General features: G+C 38.8%; 1 protein-coding gene across 26 annotated transcripts in view; it reads left to right on the top strand.

The window, feature by feature from the left end:
- The window catches only part of MAST4 (microtubule associated serine/threonine kinase family member 4), a 575831-nt gene that overhangs the window by 311281 nt on the left and 247757 nt on the right, over positions 1 to 16793 (top strand). For 16 of the 26 annotated variants that reach the window (XM_016953224.4, XM_054684302.2, XM_016953222.4 and 13 more), the window contains one exon: positions 12269 to 12304. The exons of the other annotated variants lie outside the window; for them this stretch is intronic. In XM_016953224.4, the coding sequence (XP_016808713.3) occupies positions 12269 to 12304 (36 nt within the window). The remainder of the gene's footprint in view (positions 1 to 12268; positions 12305 to 16793) is intronic. 26 annotated transcript variants of the gene reach the window in all.

Raw genomic sequence — 16793 nt, 5'->3', positions numbered from 1 at the left:
TTATTTAAAAAATTTTTCCAACTCTTTTGAAAAATAATTTCAACTTTTAGGTTCAGGAAGTACATGTGTAGATTTGCTACAGGAGTATATTGCATGACACTAAGGTTTGGGGTAAAAGATCCTGACACCCAGGTAGTGAGTGAATATAGTACCCAAACAGTAGTTTTCCAGCCCTTTCCCCCTTGCCTCCCTGCACTAATAGACCTAGTAGACCCCGGTGTCTTATTGTTCCCATCTTTATGTCCACACACATGCTTTAAGGATGCTTTTAAAGGAATATCCAAGGCCGGGCATAAAGGAATATCCAAGGCCGGGCGCAGTGGCTCACGCCTGTAATCCTAGCACTTTGGGAGGCCGAGGCAAGTGGATCATCTGAGGTCAGGAGTTCAGGACCAGCCTAGCCAACATGGTAAAACCCCATGTCTACTGAAAAATACAAAAATTAACCAGGCTTGGAGGCGCATGCCTGTAATTCCAGCTACTCTGGAGGCTGAGGCAGGAGAATCACTTCCACCCAGAAGGTGGAGGTTGCAGTGAGCCGAGATCGCGCCCACGCCAGCCTGGGCAACAGAGTGAAACTCTGTCTCAAAAAAAAAAAAAAAAAGGAATATCCAGCAGCAGGAACCCAAGGCAGAAACAGCTCCCAGTATGTATAGTAGTCCTGGAAAAGTATGTCTCTGCATGCTGAGGGATTGCTGAGAGCATTCAAATTATCCCAGAGGCAATTTAAAAGGTTTTGCTTATTTTAATTAACTGATCTAGCAACAATACTAGCAGCTGGTAACAGTATTCCTCTTTATAGAGTTTGTCAATGAAAGAGTCAAACTCTGTAAAATATTTGAAGGGATTTATTCTTAGCTCAATATGAACGACCAAGGCCTGAGGTCCTGAGAGGTCCTGAGAACATGTGCCCAAGGTGGTCAGGTTACACTTGGCATCATGCATTTTCAGGAAATATAAGACACCAATTGATACATGTAAATTATGTATTGGTTTGGTCTGGAAAGGTGTGATAGCTGGGTGGGTGGTGCTTACAGATCATAGGTGGATTCAAAGATTTTCTGATATTGGCAATTGGTTGAAAGAGTTATTATCTAAGACCTGGAATTAGTAGAAAGGAGTGTCTGGGTTAAGATAAGTGATTATGGAAACTAGGGTTCTTATTATGTAGAATAGATGGTAAATGTCTCTTGTCAGGCCTTAAAAGGTATCAGACTCTTAATCTCTCCTGAATCAGGAAAAGTCCTGGAAAAGGAAGAGATTCTCTACAGAATGTAGATTTTTCTCCACAAGAGACAGATTTGCAGAGCCATTTAAAAATGTGTCAAAAATATATTTTGGGGTAAAGTACTTGAATTTCTTTCAGGGCCTGCTATCTGTCACGTGATGCTACACTAGAGTCACATTGGAATTTGGTCTCTTATGCTACAAAGAGCCTGTTTTGTCAGTCTTAAGATCTCTGTTTTAACGTCAGCTGGTCGGTTGTGCTGAATTCCAAAGGGAAGGAGGGTATCATGAGGCATGTCCAACCCTCTCTTCTTATCATGGCCTGAACTAGTTTTTCAGGTTTACTTTGGAATGCCATTGGCTGAAAAAGGGGGATTCATTCAGTCAGATGGGGGACTTAGAATTTTATATTTGGTTTACATGTTTTTATGATTTTTCTCCATTCACCCTTTCATTATTCCTCTGAGAGTGGTTGGAGTCTATTAGGGCTGGTCTTGGAATAAGTGGGCTAGTTATCTACTGGCATTTGATAGTTTCAGGTCTGCTAGGGGGTCAATCCCCTCTGACCGCAAAGGGGATTTCCATCTTAAACACATCTACCACATGTCAAACATTCCAGTATTAGAAATTCATTCTGCTGGATCTTGGAGATGTCTTTGGTACCTCACTGAAATGTATGTACCTTTGGTCAGGGCAGGTTGTCACCCAAACTAAATTTAGCACAGCAGAAGACAATTCATTAATGGGATGCTTCTGGTGAAGTGGCAAGAAACAAGGCTAGCAGAAAAGTTGAGCAGGTATTGAGAACCATTTTACCATATGACTACATTAATAAATGTATGAAAAGAATAATGAACTTGTTTTACCACTTTCTAATTTTGCCTTTCTTGGTTAGGTACAGTAAAGGGTGTCCAGAGATGAGATGGAAGATGAGAGTGACCAACAGAGGGAGAAAATATTGTCAAAAAGTAGTTAGGACTACAAAGCAGGGGAACTTGATGGTAGCTTCTGGGTGGAGCTGGGCCTGCTAGACTTCTGAGGTAGAGTTTGTCTTATAGTAGATGTATTTGTTGGAGAGCTTTTTCCTTAGTTCAACTAAAACTGGGCTTTTATCACACGACCAGGAAAGATTAGGCTCGTGGACATATAGAAGGGTTGGGAAAATGGAATTTACTTGGTGAAAAGGAAAAATAACTCTAAGCAAAGCAAGAGAGAGAGAGAGAGAGAGAGTCCTGCTAGGAGGTTTCCCACTTCACAGATAGAATCCCAGGTCACCACACAGGAACAGAAGAGGCCAGGCTTCTCCCCATTGCAAAGGGTGCAAACTTCCCGAGGCTTTACCTCATCCTCCCAGGGTGCAGGTGGGCATTACTCAGAAAGAATCAGTCGGGAAAGGGTGGGCTTCATCCAGGATCAGCAGTTCGGTATTTCAGCCTCCAGGCCGTTTTACGCTTGAAAGTGGGATTTCACCAGGGACCCTTGGCTGTCTCCTGTCTCAATCATATTGAATTGTGTGTATTGGATTAGGGTATTTCTAAAATTGGAATTTCTGATTTTGACACAAGATAGGAAGTGAGCTTCTGTATAATGGAATGGGCATAGGTTGATGCGTGTGTGTGTGTGTGTGTGTGTGTGTGTGTATTTTTTAAAAAGAAGACTTACGTTCAGGCCTGTTATATATCAGAAAATACTGCCTTGACTGCCTGTCTAGAAAAGTAGTTTGGGTAAAATGAGATTATTTCTAGAAGGCAAGGAAAGGGAATCACCTTGGTTTTCAACTTACTTGAATTACATTTGTGAGATTTTCAGCAAAGTAAAGGCAATGTTTCCTGAAAGAGAGGGAAAGAGTTTAATTCAAACAAAATAAAGGATGTGTAAACCATATTTGAATAAATTTTAAAATAAATTTAGTTTTCTTCTTAGCATTTTCTGTCCTCCCACCCCCACAAATATTGAAGCAAAAATTCAAAATATCTATTATCAAAGCCACATGGAAGTCCAGTGTCATTTTGAATGTTAGAAACCCAAAAACAAAACAAAGAAAAAAATCGAGTGTCGCATCTCAATTAGCATTTAAAGTGGCATGTTTATATAAAAAGAGAATAGTGTAATCTATCCTGAGAGTAAAGAGAGGATTTCAGACTGTGGAAGAATGTCAATTGCATTTATGTATTCATCAAATAGCCGGTTTGGTATTTGGCATGTATTTGCAGCTTTCCTTATCACACATGCATTTGTCTTCTGTGAAGTGGGTAGGGAAGAGATTTAGGATATAGAAACAATGTAGGATTGATCTTCTTACCTTTGAAAATTATATGAAGACCTTAGTTTTGTCTCAGGGGAGAGGGTTAGGTTACCTGTGGGGAGGTTTATAAAAATCTGTGTGCATTGCCAAACACCCTTGGGAATGCAAATCAGAATCTAGTGTGTATTGAGGGCAGGGTAAGGTAGAGGCTTGAGTACTTTTAACTACTTTTCAAGGTGAATCTAAAATGCCATTCCCAGTTGAGAATTAACGTTCTTAGAGTTTTGGGGGGTGTGTGTAGTGGTGAAGTGTGCTTTTGGATAGCTAAAAGCAGGGGCAGAAATTCCCTATTTCATATTTACTGGAATAACTTTTTAGCAAATCAGAATCAAGTAGGATTGGGGGAAAGTTTTTTAGTGAGCAGTCCTTTTCAGCAATGCTTATTTAGAGTGACCCATTGAGAGAGGCATATGTCTGTGCTGTCTCACTAAAAGCCACCTTCTCACATCTGTTAATCAATAGGCAATCAATCACTGAGTAGCATTTTGGAGCTTGGACTCAGAAGTCACACTGCCTAGGTTTGAATCCTGTCTCTGCCATTTAGCCAGCTGCATGACCTTAACCTCTATGTGCCTTAGTTTCCTAAAGTAGAATGAGAATATTATTGTGTCCTCAAATTGTTTAGAGGATTAAATTAATATTTGTAAAGTGTTTATGACAGTACCTGGCATACAATAAGTGCTGTATGTTTTCTTAAATAAATAAAATATATTGGGAATTATGCCCTTCTTTCTCTCCCCCCAGATCATTTATTTTTGTCCTGTTGAGTTAGGCAAAAGACCACAAAGTAGGCTGGGGAAGTCCCCTTAAAGCCAGATCATTGGAGTAGCATTTTCTCAGGGGCTGTTCCATTTCCATGAAGAGGTGTGAAAGGGGCAGTTGACCCCATGTCCTTGGATAGATCTTTCACTTGTACCCTGCGTTGGTAACCCTAAGGACACGAGCTCTCTACATTGCTGTGGAGACAGATGACACGTGTTCTGGCTCAGTATTATTAGGCCGTGAAGGAACTCACTCCCTGTCCTCAGTGGCCCCTCTATCAGATTTAAGCCATCTCTTCTCAGCAGGGTAATCAGGACACTCTTTGAAATTGTGTTTTGGGACTGACAGATGTTGATAGAATAATATGATGTATTATAGTGGTCTATATGGAAAATTTTAATCATAGAATTTCAGAGCTGGAAGAAGCCTTAAGACAAGTCTGACTGAAAATATCTTTATTTAGTAAACAAGGAACCAATGACTCAGAGAATTTGAGGCTTGCTTGTGCTCAGGGAGTATATATGTTGATTGCAAACCATGACCAAAATTTAGGGTTCCTAACTCCCAGGGATTGGCAAGCAGCCTTTCCTTTTTGAGGTCAACATGCTTGGGTTAGAAACATAGATATCAACAAGGGAGTGGGTACTGATATCGTTTGGCTGTGTCTCCACCCAAATCTCATCTTGAATTGTAAAAATCCCCACATGTCAAAGGTAGGGCCAGGTGGAGATAATTGAATGATGAAGATAGCTTCCCCCACACCATTCTCATGGTGGTGAATAAGTCTCACAAGATCTAATGGTTTTATAAATGGGAGTTCTTCTGCACAAGCTCTCTTGCCTGCCACCATGTAAGACATGACTTGCTCCTCCTTCACCTTTTGCCGTGATTGTTGGGACTTTCGAGCCATGTGGACCTATAAGTCTATTGAACTTCTTTCCTTTATAAATTACCCAGTCTTGGGTATGTCTTTATTAGCAGCATGAGAACAGACTAATACAGGTATGTTTTGTTTTATAAAGAAATGTGAGCATCAACACCCACAGTATGGACCCAATAAAGGGTAGACCTCACAGAGTTTGCTTGACTTCACCATGTATGTCATAGTTTCTTTGAATATTTTGGAAAGCAAAGCCTCAAACTTGCCTTAAAATCATACCCTTAACAGTAGCTGAAGGGGAAACCTGCAGCCACACACCCAGCACTACCAGGATGCTGAGTTTACCTCAGACTAAAGAGAATAGTGACAGCCACACTGGTGTGGTGTAATGGTCCCAGCTGCAGTAACTGGCAGTCCCCAAATATATTCATTATCCAATTACCCATGTGAGCAGAGCAGCTGAATTCTGTATTGTTCTCTCTTTACCCGGGTTGTGTGGTAGCAAGTTGGGCCCTGGTAGCTCTAACAGGGAACTGTGGAGAGGTAGGACTTCTCTTGTGTCCTGGTGTTTCTTGGAATCTGTGCCATCTCCTCTGCCATTTTGACTCCTGAGATTTAAATTCTTCTTTTACTCCATGTGGCCATAGACTATCAGACCTAAGTAACTGCAGGAAAATACCACACCAAATGGTTTTCAGAGTTTCTTTTTCTACTTTTCTGAGTTAGGGACCTCACCCTCTGAGTATTTTGGTGGGCCATTTTTTTTCCATCTGAATACACATGTGGTTTTTTTTTTTTTCTTTGTTTTTTTTTTTTTTTTTTTTTTTTTTTTGAGATGAAATCTCACTCTGTCACCAGGCTGGAGTGCAGTGGTGCAATCTCGGCTCACTGCAATCTCCACCTCCCTTCAGGCGATTCTCCTGCCTCAGCCTCCCAAGTAGCTGGGACTACAGGCGCATACCACCATGCCCACCTAATGTTTGTATTTTTAGTAGAGACAGAGTTTCACCATGTTGGCCAGGATGGTCTCAATCTCTTGACTTCGTGATCCACCCACATTGGCCTCCCAAAGTGTTGGGATTACAGGCGTGAGCCACTGCACCCAGCCCATGTTTTCTTTTAATAAGTTGTTTTATGATGTCACCTCTTCTGGGATGATGTTGAGGGCTTTCCCATGCTTAAGTACAGGAACATGAGACAAACCCATGGAAATGCCAGTAACTGCATACTTCCTCCCAGTGGCCGTGTGAGCTCTGCTTCATCCCGTGCATCACTCACATAACTTTTGACCAGCACCGTAAGGAAATTCTCTGCAGATAGTTCTGTGAACACATTTGCATGAGAGGAAAAAGTTTTACTGACTACAGTCTATATGTTTGATTTGCATGTGGAATCACATGCAAATGGTGGCAGGAACCTGACCTAGCATAGACAGACACATTTAAAACTTTTTTTAGATTGCAAATTCTAATAATTTCAGTTCAGGCTGGATGCAGTGGCTTACTCCTATAATGCCAGCACTTGGAGAGGCCAAGACAGGGGGATTGCTTGAGGTCTGGAGTTGGAAACCAGCCTGGGCAAAATAACGAGACCCTGTCTCTGCAAACAAACAAACAAACAACAACAACCCCCCCCCCCAAAAATTAGCTAGGCATGGTGGCATGTATCTATAGTCCTAGCTACTAAGGAGGCTGAGGCTGGAGGATTGCTTGAACCCAGGAGTTTGAGGTAACTGAGCTGTGATCATACCACTGCACTTTAGCCTGGGCAACAGAGTGGTACCCTGTCTCTAAAAAATAAATAAGTGAATGAATTTAAACGTGTACTATAGAAATATAATCTTTCAAGAAATATTTACATATTTCGTAGATGTTTATGTGAAGATGTCCTTTATCAGAAAATGCTAATTTAGCTTATGCTTTGTGCTCTTTATAGTGCAGGAAAAATGATTTTTAACTTTTGGTGTGTCATAGAGATCAGTGGGATTAACCTTTTGGTAACATTAGCGTCGAGTGCCTAACTCTTCCTAAACCCTGATTTTCCAATGCAGTCTTTTATTGTTATTGGGGGTGGTGGTACATGCTTTTACTTAGAGGGGTCAGCTTTGAGGAAGAGAGTATCTTCTAGATTTATTTTATTTTTAGGAAATTGAGCAGGGCATTTGATTTGAGAAATTGGTACTGTGTGCCTTCCGTATGTGGCTGCTGTGGAACAAGTGGTAATGTTAATTGCAGGGAGAGTGGGACCTTCCCACTGGACTAGCAGCAGGACAAAGTGAGGGAGAGTTTTGCTCCTTTTCTCAGCTCCTTTTGGCCTCTCTCCCTAGGCAATAAACATTCAAGTTTGCTTTGCATGGGGCACATGAGTGGGTTTACCAGGGGGTTTGTATTTAAGCATATAAACCATAGTGTTTAGTATCTTAACAAATCAAGAATCAATTATCTGCAAGAATAAGCAGAAGGTTTTTTTTATGTCTAGAATAAATTAGCTTAAATGCTAAAACCGGTCCTTGTGGATTAAAGAAGCACTTGGAAGCAATGAAGTATATTTTTAAAATGCACTTGACATCATACACTGGAATGAAATTAATAGATCAGTACACAGTTTTCATGTCTTAGAGGAATAGTGGTGGCTTTTTAAGGTGGATTTCTAAGGTACTACCAATATGTATATAGATGTGGTTGAATTTGATAGAATCATGGGGAGAAATGCCATCAAACACCTGGTTAAAAACATATTACTTAATTATTATCTTTGAGAATTCAGGCCACTTAGGTTTATTCTGTTTTTTTTCTCTTTTTTTGTTTTGCTGAAAGATGTTGGTTGGACATACCTTTAAGATGATGGTGGTGATTGTCTTGGGAGGCACTTAAAAGGAGAATTAAAACAAAGAGACTTCAAATTGGTTTTCATAAGGGTCTAAGTCTTTCCCTCCCAACACACACCACATCTACTATTTAATATCATCTAGGCTGTATTATGTTCATGTAACCAAGAATTGTGAATTCTGTTTGTGTTAACCCACAGAGGAATTTAAAACCACAAAACAAAACCTCTAAAACTGCTTCCTTTCATGGATTCCCAAGTAGCATGAACCAGTTTCAGCTGTTCCTACATGGTATAGTAGTGAGGTTTCCCCAATAGCTAGCATTGCATTTCTCTCTTAAAAAAGTATTATTGAGACATAATTGGCATACAATAAACTGTACATAATTTAAAGTGCACAATTTCATAAGTTGATATGTGTATACGCTCGTGAAACCACCAGCACAGTTGAGATAATAAAATACCCATCTCCCCCAGAAGTTTTCTCCTGCCCCTTGGTCATTGCTCCCCCACCCCCACATCCCCAACCAGACAACTACCAATGCTTTCCATCCCTAAAAATTAGTTTACATTTTTTAAAAACTTTACATAACTAGAGTAATATTGTATGCACCCTTCTTTTAGGCCTGGCTTCTCACTCAGCATAATTATTTTGAGATTCGTCCATGTCATAGCATATGTCAATCATTTATTAGAGTTTTTTTGCTAAGTAATATCCTACTGAATGACTGTGTCAGTTTCATTAGTCTCTTGACACTGGACATTTGGGTTGTTTATAGCTTTTGACCATTATAAATAAACCTGATATATGTGATCTGTAAATGTTTTCTCCCAGCCTGTGGCTTGTGTTTTTATTCTCTTTATAGCATCTATTGAAGAGCAAAAGCTTTATTAATTCGTTCTTTAAATGCTTTTGGTATTGGAGCTAAGCCGTCTTTCCCTAATCCAAAGTCACAAAGGTTTTCTCCTATGTTTTCTTCCAGAAGTTTTGTAGTTTTAGATTGTATATTTAGGTCTATGATTAATGTTAGTTGATTTTTATACATGGAGGGTGAGATATGGATTGAAGTTCATTTCTGCATACAAGTCTCTAATTGTTCCCACACCATTTGTTGAACAGGTTATTTTTTTCTCCTTTGAAATGCTTTGAACTTTTGTCAAAAATTAGTTGTCTGTGTATTTGTGTTTCCATTTACAGACTTTCTATTTCATTGATTTGTCTTTACATCAATCTACTGTCTTGATTATTATAGCTTTATAATAAGTCTTGATCTCAGAAGCATTAGTATTCCAACTTTGTTCATCTTTTTTCAAAGTTGTTTTGGCTGTTCTAGTTGCCTTAATTGTAGGATCAGTTTGTCAGCTTCTACAAAAAAAAAGCCTGTTGATATTTTTATTGAAATCATATTGAATCCATAGATCAGTCTGAGAAGCTATGAAAAGTTGACCAGTACTTATACTGAAATTCTAGTCTAAGAGATGGATTAAAGAGGACAATGTGTAAGCTGATAAAGTGTGGAAAGATGGGATGGAATGGCCCCCAGGGTGTGCTGATAGAGAAGAAGGACCAGGCTGGGGAGATTGAGTCGAGGAATGAGTGATCATAAATGAGCAAATACTTTGTCCAAAAAGCCCCTCAGAGAAGTGCAAGGGATGTAGTTGGGTGGGTGGTTCAGGGAGTAGCTCAAGTAATGATTTGAAGCTGAAGTCAGAAGGAACTAGCCACATTTCTTCTAGAAAGAACTATAATGGAGAGCTCACGCTTAGCATAGAGAGGGGGTAGAAGAGGAAGAGTGTGCAGAGGAGGTTCAGTGGCTGGGGAGAGAACCACGGGTCCAAAATGTTGTGATGCAGGGGACTCAGAGGGTTACATCATGCTTTAATGATTGCTACATTGCCTGAGTCTGATACAACAATGAAGGTCAGTTATACACTTGAACTGATTGCTTATCTAGGACAGTGGGTCTCAACTGGGGGTGATTTTACCCCCAAAGATGACATTTGACAATATCTAGAGACCTTTTTGGTTGTCACAACTATTTGGGGACCAGGGTTTCTCTCACTGTCTTCTAGTGGAGAGAGGTCAGGGATACTGCTAAACACCTACAGTAAACAAGACAACCCCAAAGAATTATCTGCCCAAAATATCAGTAGTGCTGAGGATGAGAAACTCTGATCTAGAGATCGAGAATCAGAAAAGAAGGTAGAGGCCCGCCGAGGTGGCTTATGCCTGTAATCCCAGCACTTTGGGAGGCAGAGGCGGGTGGATCACTTGAGTTCAGGAGTTGGAGACCAGCCTGGTCAACATGCTGAGACCCTGTCTCACCTAAAAATACAAAAATTAGCCGGGCATGGGGTGGCACACACTTGTAATCCCAGCTATTTAGGAGGCTGATGTGGGAGAATCATTTGAACCCAGGAGGCGGAGGTAGCAGTGAGCTGAGATCGTGCCACTGCATTCCAGCCTGGGCTTCAGAGTGAGACTCTGTCTCAAAAAAAAAAAAAAAAAAAAAAAAAAATCAAGTGGAATGAGAGCTGATTGTTTGCTGTGAGATTTCATGTTTTCTTCTGAGGAGAAATATTTGCTCTCTTGTATAGTGACTGTGGCATGTTTCCCTGGATGATAAGAAATTAGTCTGTGGGACTCCTCTTTGGGGATATTTTCAGAAGATTTCTAAAAGGGTTATCAAATAAAGCTAGTTTAACAAAAGAATAGCTTGACTAAAAGTAATTGGAAGAAAATTTTAGCATTTGAACTAGTGTACTTAAGAAAATTATTCTCTTCGGACATGGCATTGTCCATAGATGAGTTTGTCAATTAATGTACTTTTCAATACAAGTAATAGAAAACCTAACTCAAAGTGATTGGAGGAAAAAATTGCCAGCTGTGTAACTAAACAGTTGAGGCTGCACGCGGGCGCTAGTCCCAAGGGTCAGTGCTGTCTTGGGGACACAGGTCCTCCTGCACTGGAGGGCTAGTCCTGAGGCTCACTGCTGTCTCGGGGACACAGTTCCTCCTGCACTGGAGGGCTAGTCCTGAGGCTCACTGCTGTCTCAGGGACACAGGTCCTCCTGCACTGGCTGCAGGCTTCCTTCCTGGCTCACCCCTCAGTGTCTGCCTGCGGTTTCCAGAGTTAATGGAAGAAGAAGAAATTTTCTTCTCCTACCATTATGGGTTTCTCTTCGATTGGACCATTTTAAATTATGTGTTTAATCCTGAACATGGGAGTGTTTCTAGCATTACCATCATTAGCTTAGACCTGCGTTGTCCAGTGCAGCAGCCACTAGCCACATGTGGCTCTCAAGCTCTTGCAATGCGGCTAGTCCAAACAGATCCAGAAAAAGAATGGAAATATCTCATTAGTAATTATTATGTTAATAGCATGCTGAAATGATAGTATTTGTGGGTATATTGGGTTAAATGTTATGAAAATTATGTTAACCTGTTTCTTTAAAAATAATTTTAATGTGACTACTAGAAAATTTTAAATTGTATAAGTGGCTCTGAATTGTATTTCTGGTGGAGAACAATGGCTTAGAACATTCAGGAGTCCTTGGAAATGGAGTGTAGTCAGTTCCACCCAAACTACATGGCTGATACACAGGGGGGAAAGAGAGATGGAATGGATATTAAGCAGGTAGCCCCAAATGAACACAATGATAAGACTGGCATAGGCAAAGAATGTTTGTTCATTTGCTACTGTTTTACTGAAGATGAATGTATAGAAATACTACTGTACTACCATTTATAAAAGTTAATAACATAGTTTTGAAAATTATGAAATTACTATTGTGCTCATAGTAACTAGTGAAACAGCACAAAGTTATACAAAGAGGAGGTAAATGATCTCCATCCCTTCCAATCCCTGTCTCTATCCACAACCTTAGGTAGTCATTGTTAGACTGGTGTGTATTCTTCCATTCTTCACTTCATATGCATACAGGTGCAGGTACATTTGCTTACATTGATTCGTTGCAGTTGTTGCTACTACCTGTCTTAAACAAGATGTTAAGCACCCACTCTTCAATTTTCTTTTGTCACTTTATCAGTCTCCCAAGTCAGTAGATACAAATTTATCCCATTTATTTTAATAATTATATTATGTTCTACATTATAGATATACCACATTTTATTTAACCATTTTCCTATTAACTGACATTCTTGTTGTTTTCAGTACTCCCTTTCTCCCCTCCCCACAACAAACAATGCTGCAATAAACAATTTTTTTACCTATATCCTTACGTACTGGTCCTTTTTTCTCCTATAGGATAGATTCCCAGAAGTGGAATTGCTTGGTCAAACGGTATGTGTATTTCTAATTTTAATAGCTATCACTTTACCCAAAAGAATAGAAAATCACCTTCACCCATAAGAATGCCCGTTTCCTACATTCTCACCAGCACTGGATGTCACTGCCCTTAATTCTTTCCAATCTTACTACGCCTGGTCATTACTTTAAATTGCATTTCCTTCACTACCACTGATGTTGAGTATATTTTCATATGTTTACTGTTCATTTACATTTCTCTTTTCTTCATTTCATGCTCATTTTCACTGCCCATTTTTCCATTTAGTAGTGTTTCTCTTTTTCAGTTTCTACAAACTCTTACGTGAAAGTATTAATCTGTTGTTGTATGTGTGCAAATGTCTTTGCAGTTTTTATCTGTTTATGATGTCTTTTGCCAAATGAAATTGTTAATTATTATTTAATCAAATATGTCTTTTTCTTTATTGCTTCTGAATTATTTGTTTTTCTCAGAGTGGTATTGTCCACCCCAAGGTCATGCAGATATTCTCTTAAATTTTCTCACCATTTTTAAAAAAACATTCAATCTTCAACTTAAAATTTTGTACACAAGATGAGGTAGGATTCTCTTTCTTTTTTTTTTTTTCCCTAGATGGATGACCAGTTACTTAAGTCCTAGTTAATACAAGAAAATTTATTTTTTATGGGATTGAAATGTTGTCCTTGTCACATATAAAGATGCCATGTATATTTGGAACTATTTCTGGACTCTCTATTCTGCTCCTATCTGTCTGTTTCTGTGCCAACACCATTCTGTTTTGAATATACTGGCTTTTCTAGTGACTTATAATTTCTGGTAAGTCCTCCTTCACTCTCCTTTCATACTTTCATGACTTTTTTTAGCCAGTTATTTTTCCACATTGTTCTGGTTAAATTAAAAATTAAAAATTGAAGGCGTTTTATCGTAAATGCTTTTAAAATGAAAGGTAATATAACACTAGTTAATACGTAGAACCAAAAATTTAATATTTCTCAGTGTGGAGATCTCTTTACCTGATGCCACTAATTGGAAAACTATTTACTGATAAACTAAAGGTTACTACTTCTGTCAGTTTTAATTCTTTAAAAGTGGTTTACTTTATCTCTGTGATAATTGTACAATTATGCCAAGATGCAAATATTGGGATATAGCCATGAGTTTTTAATTATCCAATAATTATATTATTGCATTAAAGCTTAAGGGGTTGAAGTTTTCAATGAATGTAAGTTTTTAGTTTGCATGTCTGTTTATGTACCAAATTATGAAGTATACCCATATCTGGATTGGTTGAGAGATTTGTAAATATGATGTGAACAAAGAACTATAACTGAAATGCACAGTACACCATGTACTTTGGAATCTTTTGTGACTTAATTCTTTTTAAGCTTAATGTTGAATATTACGTGGACTTTAGAAATTGTCACACTTGAAGCTGGATAAAGTTTTCGACTATTTGATATGCTTTTGGCCATTCTTAACTTTTAATTTATACTGTATATTGATATTAACTTAATTGTTTTTACTGACATTCTTAATTGCTTTTTGGAATTCATTTGCTGGTATAATACTAAAGTAATAAATATGTTGTGTTTTTCTAAAGGCATCTGAAATAGTGGAGCTAAATACTAAAACTGGGATTAAAATAATGGTAATTTTAGCTTACAAATAAAGACAAACAAATGTGAGGTCTCTATTTTACTTATGGAAGTAGAAGGACATCCTCATGTAGGTTCTACCTATGTTTACTTGATTAAGTAGAAAAAATTATTAGTTTATTCTGTAGCCAAAAATAAAACGGTGAAATGATTGGTATATATTATTGAATGGTATATATATAATGAATGGTATATATATTAATGATATACTTAGATAAAATTGTTTTAAAAATTGAGATTTTGTTCGTGACTAGCTTGGCCAACATGGCGAAACCCTGTCTCTATTAAAAATACAAAAATTAGCCGGGCATGGTGGCACGTGCCTGTAATCCCAGCTACTTGGGAGGCTGAGATGGGAGAATTACTTAAATCTGGGAGGCGGAGGTTGCAGTGAGCCAAGATCACACCACTGCACTCCAGCCTGGGTGACAGAGCGAGACTCTCAACACACACACACACACACACACACACACACACAAATTTGAGATTCCTTTTAATTTTAATAGTAGTATAATTCACATAAATTGATATGGCACTTTCTTGCATGTATATGAATATTAAAGATGATAATTAGAAAAGAAGGGGATATTAAGTTACTTGCATTAAGACCAAAAAAGGACAGTCAACTTAGAGTTAAACTGAAACCTTCCATATGAACTTATCATCTTTACTAAATCAAAACAATTTTCCATCTCATTCTAAAGAAGGTAATAAACAGGCCGGGCATGGTGGCTCACACCTGTAATCCCAGAACTTTGGGAGGCCAAGGTGGGCAGATCACTTAAGGTCAGGAATTTGTGACCAGCCTGGCCAACATGTTGAACCACATCTCTACTAAAAATACAAAAAACTAGCCAGGCATGGTGGCACGCGCCTGTAATCTCAGCTACTTGGGAGGCTGAGGCAGGAGAATCGCTTGAACCCACGAGGCAGAGGTTGCAGTGAGCCGAGATTGTCACTGCACTCCAGCCTGGGCAACAGAGCAAGACTCCATCACAGGAAAAAAAAAAAAAAAGAGAGAGAAAGGTGATAAACAGTTACCTTCTCTAGTACTCATATAAAAAACTAATAGGCACTTTATTTACCCTGATTTTGGTTTCTAATATTATTCTCCACTAAAGGTCACCAGGACTGTTTTTGGAACATAACTGGATGTCATGATTGAAATAGGCAGAATTCTGTTGGAACATTTTCTTTTTTTGGAACTCTTTCTCTCTTTCTCTATTTTTCTCTCTCCTTCCTTCCTTCCTTCTCTCTTTCTCTCTCTCTCTCTCTCTCTAATGAACAAGGATGCTTTTAATGATGTGTGGAAGTTGAGCAGTTGAACCAAATTGAGGTGACTTCTGCTGGCTAGTAGTGAAAATTTAAGTAGCAAAGAGGAAAGTAATTAAAAGCCATTTTAACAAGTTGAACCTCTCAAAAGCCAAGAGTCAATCATGATATATTCAGAGGTGACAAATGATACAAACTATGCTAAATAAAAGGCATATTGTGTTTCCAGTATTTTCAAATAAGCTGCATTTTGATCAACTCAAATTGTGTTTCCCTACTCTCGTTTGAATCATTATCAAAATTGACAGAGTTGATAAAGATAAATATAAAAAAATTAGAGTATATTTTAAATATAATTATGTGTATCTGTGTAAATTCCACATTGTTAATTTTAAGGTAAAATTGTTTTAAAATACAAGTAGAATCAGATTTAAAAACAGTAAAAATCAATAAATAACAGGTATCATAAGATTAACACTTGTTTCTTTTATAATACTTGCATTTAAGTGTTGTTAATATGTTTCTCTTATAATACCTACACTGAAACATTGAATGTGCGATCTCAGCTCACCACAACCTCCGCCTTCCAGGTTCAAGCGATTCTCTTGCCTCAGCCTCCCAAGTAGCTGGGATTACAGGCATGCGCCACCATGCCTGGCTAAGTTTTGTGTTTTTATTAGAGACAGGGTTTCTCCGTGTTGGTCAGGCTGGCCTCGAACTCCCTACCTCAAGGGATCCGCCTGCCTCAGCCTCCCAAAGTGCTGGGATTACAGGCATGAAAATGTTTCTTTTATAATACTTATATGTAACCCTTGAATTTGTTCCAGGGCTGCCTAATTTCTAATGACTCTGCAAGATAAAGTCATTAGAATAGAGAACTTTTCTGTTTTTGTGAAACAAATAAACATAAACAACCAGAAAGCCTGGGGGTTGGAATGAGGATTGGAGTGCCCAGACAGTGCTGTGACTGTGGAGTTTATTATTCCCAAAGCCAGAAAAATTACAGCGGCTGCAGTGGACCAAGATGCCCAAAAAGCCACTTATGATTAGAGGGTACAAAGTGATAAGTTGGGATGCACTAGAATAATAAAGTAATGTTCACATGACTTAAAGAATAAGGTCGGGTGGCAGGGGGGTTGCCCTAAAACTGCAACATTGGGTTAAAAAAAATCATGTATGTTGATTTAAATGAATCAACTAAGGTTATGTTAGAGCCCCTAAGTCTGACATAAGGATACTAAGCAAATGAGTATTCTGTGCTGACTAGAAAACAATAATATACCTCCAAAAATATTTCAGGCCTCATGTTCAAAGCGGTACTCCATAAAGGCTGGGGACATCGCTCCTGGACCTAATGAGGTGAGGTAAACTGCAGCCCACCTTCGTTCAGAGGCATTCTTAATTTATATCAAACTGAAATAAAACCCTTATGTGACATTGTAAAAGGTGAAAAAATAGTACAACTAAAGATTAAAACTGCGGCCAGGCATGGTGGCTCACACCTGAAATCCCAGCACTTTGGAAGGCCGAGTCAGGCAGATCACTTGAGCTCAGGAATTCGAGACCAGCCTGGCCAACA

This window comes from Pan troglodytes, chromosome 4, assembly GCF_028858775.2.
Source record: "Pan troglodytes isolate AG18354 chromosome 4, NHGRI_mPanTro3-v2.0_pri, whole genome shotgun sequence".
Taxonomy (NCBI): domain Eukaryota; kingdom Metazoa; phylum Chordata; class Mammalia; order Primates; family Hominidae; genus Pan; species Pan troglodytes.
Note: the sequence above shows the minus strand (reverse complement) of the source record. Positions and strands in the feature narration are given on the sequence as shown.